This window comes from Ammospiza nelsoni, chromosome 32, assembly GCF_027579445.1.
Source record: "Ammospiza nelsoni isolate bAmmNel1 chromosome 32, bAmmNel1.pri, whole genome shotgun sequence".
NCBI classification, from domain to species: domain Eukaryota; kingdom Metazoa; phylum Chordata; class Aves; order Passeriformes; family Passerellidae; genus Ammospiza; species Ammospiza nelsoni.
Window position 1 is genome coordinate 2,048,540 of NC_080664.1, and position 7,154 is coordinate 2,055,693.

At 57.6% G+C, this 7,154-nt stretch overlaps 1 protein-coding gene across 1 annotated transcript; it reads left to right on the forward strand.

Annotated features, from left to right (window-relative positions):
• The first annotated feature begins 760 nt into the window (after positions 1-760).
• BCDIN3D (BCDIN3 domain containing RNA methyltransferase) lies at positions 761-6,086 on the forward strand. The gene is made up of 2 exons (XM_059491362.1): positions 761-946; positions 3,563-6,086. Exons 1-2 carry the CDS (start codon positions 761-763, stop codon positions 4,157-4,159), a joined length of 783 nt encoding a protein of 260 aa, XP_059347345.1. The 3' UTR covers positions 4,160-6,086.
• Positions 6,087-7,154: the final 1,068 nt, after the last annotated feature.

The window sequence follows — 7,154 nt, forward strand, 5'->3', positions numbered from 1 at the left end:
CTATTAAACTTTTCAATTTTTAAAAACAAATGAGTGGCGTTTCTCACAGGGTTCTTAACACAAAATGTCTAAAGTCTCTCCTTTTCCCCTCAAGGGGCTGTGGCTGCCCTGGTGGCGCTGTCCCATGTCCCCTGCCCCTGTCCCTTGTCCCTGTCCCCATCCCCTGTCCCTGTCCCTGTCCCTGTCCTTGTCCTTGTCCCTGTCCCCTGTCCCATCCCCTGTCCCTTGTCCCCTGGCCCCTGTCCCCTGGCCCCTGTCCCCTGTCCCTGTCCCCATCTTTGTCCCCTGTCCCTGTCCTCTGTTCTTGTCCCCTGTCCCGGTCCCTTGCCCCTGTCCCCTGTCCCTGTCCCCATCCTTGTCCCTTGTCCCTGTCCCTTGTCCCTGTCCCTGTTCCCTGTCCCCATCCCCTGCCCTTGTCCCCTGCCCCTGTCCCCTGTCCTTGTCCCTTGTCCCTTGTCCCCACCCCCTGTCCCTGTCCCCATCCCTACCCCCACCCCCTGTCCCTGTCCCTGTGTCCCCATCCCCATCCCCTGTCCCTGTCCCCATCCCCATCCCCTGTCCCTGTCCCTGTCCCTCTCCCTGTCCCTCTCCCTGTGTCCCCTGTCCCTGTCCCTGTCCCTGTCCCTGTCCCTGTGTCCCCTGTCCCTGTCCCTGTCCCTGTCCCTGTCCCAACTCCGGACATTTCTGCCCCGGAACGTTTCTGCCCCGGAACGTTTCTCTCCGGTTGCGGTTCCCGCCGGGCGCGGGGAGCGGTGCCAAGATGGCGGCGCCCATCAGCCGGGGCGGCCCCGAGCCCGGCGCGGCTCCGTACGGGAACTTCCCGAACTATTCCCGCTTCCACCCGCCCGAGGGCCGCATCAGCCTCCTGCCCCAAGGGCTCCTGCGCAGCCTCTTCCCCGCGGCCACCCGCCCGCTGCTCGGGCTCGATGTGGGCTGCAACTCCGGGGTGAGGGCGCCACACGCAGCCGGGTTTGGGGCGCCTCGGGGAGAACGGGGTGGGGGCAGCAGCCCAGTTTGGGGTGTTGGGGACACTGGGACAGACTGGGAAATCATGGCGTGGGGTCCTGGGGGACGTTGGTACAGACTGGTGTGGGGTACTGGGAGGCACTGGTGGGGGCACTGGGGCAGACTGGCAGTCCCCTGGTACTGGGGGCACTGGGATGGCACTGCTGGGGGGCACGAGTTGGCACTGGGACACACTGGGGGGGGCACTGGGGGCACTGGGACACACTGGGGGGGCACTGGGACACACTGGGGGGGCACTGCTGGGGGCACGAGTTGGCACTGGGACCCACTGGGGGGGCACTGGGGGCACTGGGACACACTGGGGGGGCACTGCTGGGGGCACGAGTTGGCACTGGGACACTGGGAGGCACTGGGGGCACTGGGGCAGACTGGGGGTTGTACTGGGGGCACTGGGACGCACTGGGGAGGCACTGCTGGGGGACACAAATTGGCACTGGGACAGACTGGGGGGCACTGGGGGACAATCCAGTTGCTGTGCCAACCCCAAACCTGCACCAGGGCCTTCAACCTGAACCTCCCCTCCTCTTAACCCCCCCTTGAACTGGGAACTTGCATTTTTTTTGGCTCTAAAACCTCTCTGAGCTGCAGCCTGTGGGGTCCTGGGCACCCCCAGTGTAACCATGGGAAAGGCTGGGATGAGGCACTGGTCTGGTCTGGGGCAGACTGGGAGCACTGGTGGAGAATGAGGGAGGGCAATGGGCCAAACTGGGAATGCAGGGAAAGGCGGAGACTGGGGGAAATGGAGGAGCCCAGGGAGGCAGATGGGAATGGTGGGGAGGCACTGGTGGGGAGTGCTGGGAGCACTGGGAGAGATGGGGAGCACTGGGAGGGAGGGGGAGCAGTGGTGGGGGGCACTGGGAGGCAGATGGGAATGGTGTGGGGGCACTGGTGGGAAGTGCTGGGGGCACTGGGAGAGGTGGGGAGCACTGGTGAGGAGTACTGGGAGCACTGGGAGAGATGGGGGCACTGGTGGGGAGTGCTTGGAGCACTGGTGGGAAGTGCTGGGGGCACTGGGAGAGGTGGGGAGCACTGGGGCAGGCAGTGCCCAGCGTGTGGGAGGACTGGGAGCACTGGGACAGTCACTGGGAGGAGTGGGGCAGACTGGGAAGAATCCTTGTCCTGGGTGTGTAATTCCCTCTGGGAATGGGGGCTCCTCCCTGCCCAGTCCTTTCCATGAGGAATTTCCCCTAAAATCGAACCCAAACCTCCCCTGGGCTCTGCCTCCTCTCATTCTCTCCTGGGAGCAGCTCCTGACCCCTCCTGCCCCACCTCCTGCTCAGGCTGGAGGGTGAGGAGGTCCCACATGAGAGCCCAGCTCCCCTCAGAGATCTCCAGCTCTGACAGGTGCTCCAGCCCTTTCCCAGCTCCATCCCCAGCTCCACACACATTGCAGGCCTGCCCTGGATCCGGGTGTGGCCTCACCTGGCCCAGCCAAGGTGAATTATTGATCCCACCCTGCTGGGACAGCGCTGCTGCTCCCGGGGGTTGGAATTCCCTGAGGCATTGCCAGGGGACAATTCCAGATCCCATTCTGGGTGAGCAGGTGGAGCAGGTCAGTGAGAGGCACCTGCCACCAGCAGAGGACATTCCTGGAGGCCTGCAGCTCCAGGAGCTCCATGGGATCTCCTTTAATTAAGGATTAATTAATTTTCCATCAGTATGCACTATGCAAAGAGATTCCAGGCTGGGGACCTGGACATTCCAGGGGCTTGGAGCCTCCTGCTCTAGTGGAAGGTGTCCCATGGCAGGGCTGGAGGGGGTGAGCTGGGTTCCTCAGCCCAGAGCATTCCAGGATTTTGTTTTTGAAGCAGGGCCCCACTGTGGGGGTGTCAGCACTGGGGGATCCCCTGTAATAATAACTGTGATAAGTTACACAGACTCCATGCACTCACAGAAGGTTAAAGATCCATTTCTTTATATATTCATTTCTTTATATGTACATTTATCTACATATACATTTATTTATGTATTCATTTATTTATATATTCATTTATTTCTTTATTAAGAAACCCATTGCTTTTTCATACCCTACTTCACTACAGGTGTACCTAACTGATCCTGTAATTAAAATACCATCACCATTGGTTAATTAAGAAACCACCCTTTGGTAAACAAATCTCCACAACACATTGCACATATTTACAACAGATAAGAATTGTTTCTTATTCTGTTCTCTCAGCTTCTTAGACTTTTGTGCCTCTCTCTGTGGCCAGAGCTGATGCCCCATGGGGGATCCACTCTTGATGCTCAGGGCTCCCAGGGCACATCTTGGTCAGATTTTCCTTTGGCCACCCATGAGAAGAAGCTCTGGGGAGCTCCCTGAACCCCTGTTTTCCTCCTGCAGGAGCTCACCTACAGCCTTTCCCATGCCTGGGCAGGTTGTGCCTCTCTCTGTGCTGCTGCCCCATGGGGGATTCACTCCAGGTGCTCAGGGCTCCCAGGACAGACCTTTTGCTGATCTTGGTCAGATTTTCCTTTGGACACCCATGAGAAGAAGCTCTGGGGAGCTCCCTGAACTCCTGTTTTCCTCCTGCAGGAGCTCAGCGTGGCTCTGTACCAGCACCTGCTGGGGCTCCAGGACAGCAGTTCCAGCCCGGAGCCACCAGGAGCCGACAAGGAGCTGAAGCTGCTGTGCTGTGACATCGACCCCGAGCTGATCCGGAGGGCCCAGCAGAGCAGCCCCTTCCCTGCCTCCATCTCCTTTGCCAGCCTGGACATCATGGACCCGGGGGCCAGGGAGCCCTTCCTGAGCTCCTTCCTGCAGCGCTTCGGCCGCTCCTCCTTCGACATCGGCTTCTGCATGTCCGTGACCATGTGGATCCACCTGAACCACGGCGACCGGGGCCTGCTGGACTTCCTGGCCCTGCTGGCCTCGCTCTGCACCTTCCTGCTGGTGGAGCCCCAGCCCTGGAGGTGCTACCGGGCGGCCGCGCGCCGGCTGCGCAGGCTGGGCCACGACGACTTCGAGCACTTCCGGTCGCTGCGGATCAACGGGGACATGGCCGAGAGCGTCACCCGCATCCTGACCCAGGAGTGCGCCATGGAGCTCGTCCGCTCCTTCGGCAGCACCTCCTGGGACAGGAGCCTGCTGCTCTTCAGGTCCACGGCTGCCCGTCCCCAGGGCTCTGACTGAGGAGCTGTGGGGCAGAGCTGGGAAATCCCAAATTGTCGGTTTCTCGGCTGTTTAGGTGGCCTGGAAGGGCCCAGGGTGGCCTTGGACAGCCCGGCGCTTCAAAGGACGAGGAGAGACTTCTGATCTTTTCTCGGTCTCGGTGTTTATTAATTGTTTATCTAAAAGATTTTCTTTCAGCCCGACAGAGGTCTGCACAGCAAGCCAGCCATGAGCACACTGCGAGCCCCCGGGGCGGTCACTTATCTTTATACCCGAAGTTACGTGTACAATATTTATCATTTTTCCCCAATACCTTCTACCCTTATTAACCGGTGCACTTCTAGTAATAACCAATCCCAAAGTGCCAACATCACCACAGAAGATGGAGGCCAAGAAGAAGAAGAAGAAGGACAGGACACGCCCCAATTCCTCCATCTTACTTCTTTAGACCCCCCTGTACAGAAATCCTAAACCCTGTGTTTTACACTCTAATTAACTTATCCCTTCACCATTCACCCAGTGAAATCCTCCCATCCTCATACAGGTGTCATTTCCTGTGTAGGATCAAAATCCAGCCACCAGACACTTCTGGCAACATTCCAGAACTCCCGAGCCTCCCAAGGGTGATCTCAGCCACTCTGCACCTGCATCCTGAGGTGCTGAGATCCCACACCAAATCCCTGCTGGGACTGCACCTTGGCTTCCTGTGGGAATCTGGGCCAAGGAGTGTCTGGGAGTGAATTTTTGGGATGGTTAGTTAAGAAAGCACCATTTGATAAACAGATCTCCACAACACATTCCACATGGAGCAGCCTGGGAGAGTGGAAGGTGTCCCTGGGGATGGGATGGGATGGATTTTAAGGTCCCTTCCCATCCAAACCATTCCATATGTTCACAACAGCAGGTGCAGCGAGTGGAGATAAGAGTTGTTTCTCATTCTTATCTTCTCACAGCCTTCCCCAGAGCCGTGCCTGGCAAGGTTGTGCCTCTCTCTGTGGCCACAGAGCTGCTGCCACTTGGGGGATCCACTCCAGGTGCTCAGGGAGCACCAATTTTGTGGGGTGGGAGGTTGTTCAAGGAAGTGTTCCTGGAATCCAAGTTCCTACATATGCTTTCCACTTGTATCAAGAATGTTCCCTGGGATTCCAGTCCCTCAGAGGCATGCCCTGGATCCAGGTGTGGCCTCACCTGGCCCAGCCAAGGTGAATTATTGATCCCACCTGAAACCCACCCTGCCAGACCGTGCTGCTGTTCCTGGAATGCCAGGGAACAGGCCCTAGGGAATGTAGAATGTCCTGACTGGAGCAGCCTCACAAGGATCCTCCAGTCCAGCTCCTGGCCCTGCACAGGACATCGCAAAAAAAATCCCAAAATCCCGATGCCCAAGTTATCCAGACATTGCCAGACCTCCAGAATCATGGAATATCCAGAGCTGAAGGGGACCTGTGAGGATCTCAGAGTCATGGAACATCCAGAGTTGGAAGGGACCCACCTGGATCATCAACTCCAACTCCTGACCCCGCACAGGACATCCCAGAATCTCACCCAGTGCCTGAGAGTGTTGTCCAAGCACTCCCTGACCTCCAGAATTATGGAATAATCAGAGTTGAAAGGGACCCACAAGGATCACAGAGTCATGGAGTACCCTGAGTTGGAAGGGACCAACCCAAAAATCCCCCTGATCCCAAAATCCCAGCACTCTGAGCTCTGCTTTCCTGGGGCTGTCATCATTCCCTGGGGACCTGTTCCCCTCTGGACAAGGAACATTTCCCAAAATGCACCCAAAGCTCCCCCAGGGCTGGGCTGAGGCACCTTCAGGACAATCCCCAATCCCCTCCCTGGCCCCAGCAGCCCTGGCTGAACTCTCCAGGACAGGGGTTCATCCCTAACAGTGAGTGCTCTTGGGAATGATATCCTGGAATAAAAATCACTGAATTTTATCCCAAAATCTGTGTTGGCGTTTTTAATCCCGTTTTTATTCCCATCCCTTTCAGCACCTGAGCTGGTAATTCTGTTGTACTTCCACTTTTCCTTGCTGCAGTGGGAGCGAGGGAAGGCCGGGGGTGTCCTGAGCCTTGTTCCAGGTGAGCTCCATTCCCGAGGGAAGGAGGTGGCACCTCCAGGAGGTGGTGCTCGAGTGTCACTGCTGCTGCCCAGGTGAGCAGGGGAACACCTGGGTGGATTTGGCCTTGTCCTTACTGGGAATTCCTTGGTTCCTCTGTGGGGAGAGGGAAGGGAAGGGAAGGGAAGGGAAGGGAAGGGAAGGGAAGGGAAGGGAAGGGAAGGGAAGGGAAGGGAAGGGAAGGGAAGGGAAGGGAAGGGAAGGGAAGGGAAGGGAAGGGAAGGGAAGGGAAGGGAAGGGAAGGGAAGGGAAGGGAAGGGAAGGGAAAAGGAAAGGGAAAAGGAAAGGGAAATGGAAAGGGAAATGGAAATGGAAAGGGAAAAGTAAAGGGAAAAGGAAAGGGAAAAGGAAAAGGAAATCTTGGAGCCCCTTCTGGTGCCTAAAGGGGCTCCAGGAGAGCTGGAGATGAATTGGGGACAAGGGGTGGAGGAATAGGATACAGGGAATGGCTTCTCACTGCCAGAGGGCAGGGATGGATGGGAGATTGTGAAGGAATTGGCTGTGAGGGTGGGGAGGCCCTGGGATGGGTTTCCCAGAGCAGCTGTGGCTGCCCCTGGATCCCTGGAAGTGCCCAAGGCCAGGCTGGACAGGGCTTGGAGTGTCCTGGGACAGTGCAAGGTGTCCCTGGGATGGGATGGGATGGGATTTATGGGATGGATTTTAAGGTCCCTTGCCACCCAAACCATTCCATGATCCTGGGTGTTTCAGGATGCTGAGCAGGGTTGCAGGAAAACTTTGAGGCCCTTCCCATAAATGCAACTTCCCCAGGGATCCTGCAGCTTCTCCAGTACGTGAATCCCTTTGGGAACTGAGCAGCTCCCTGGCATTCCAGGAGCTCTGGGGAAACTCTGGTGACTCCAGGCTGTCACTCACACCCTGTTTTCCTCCCTTTGC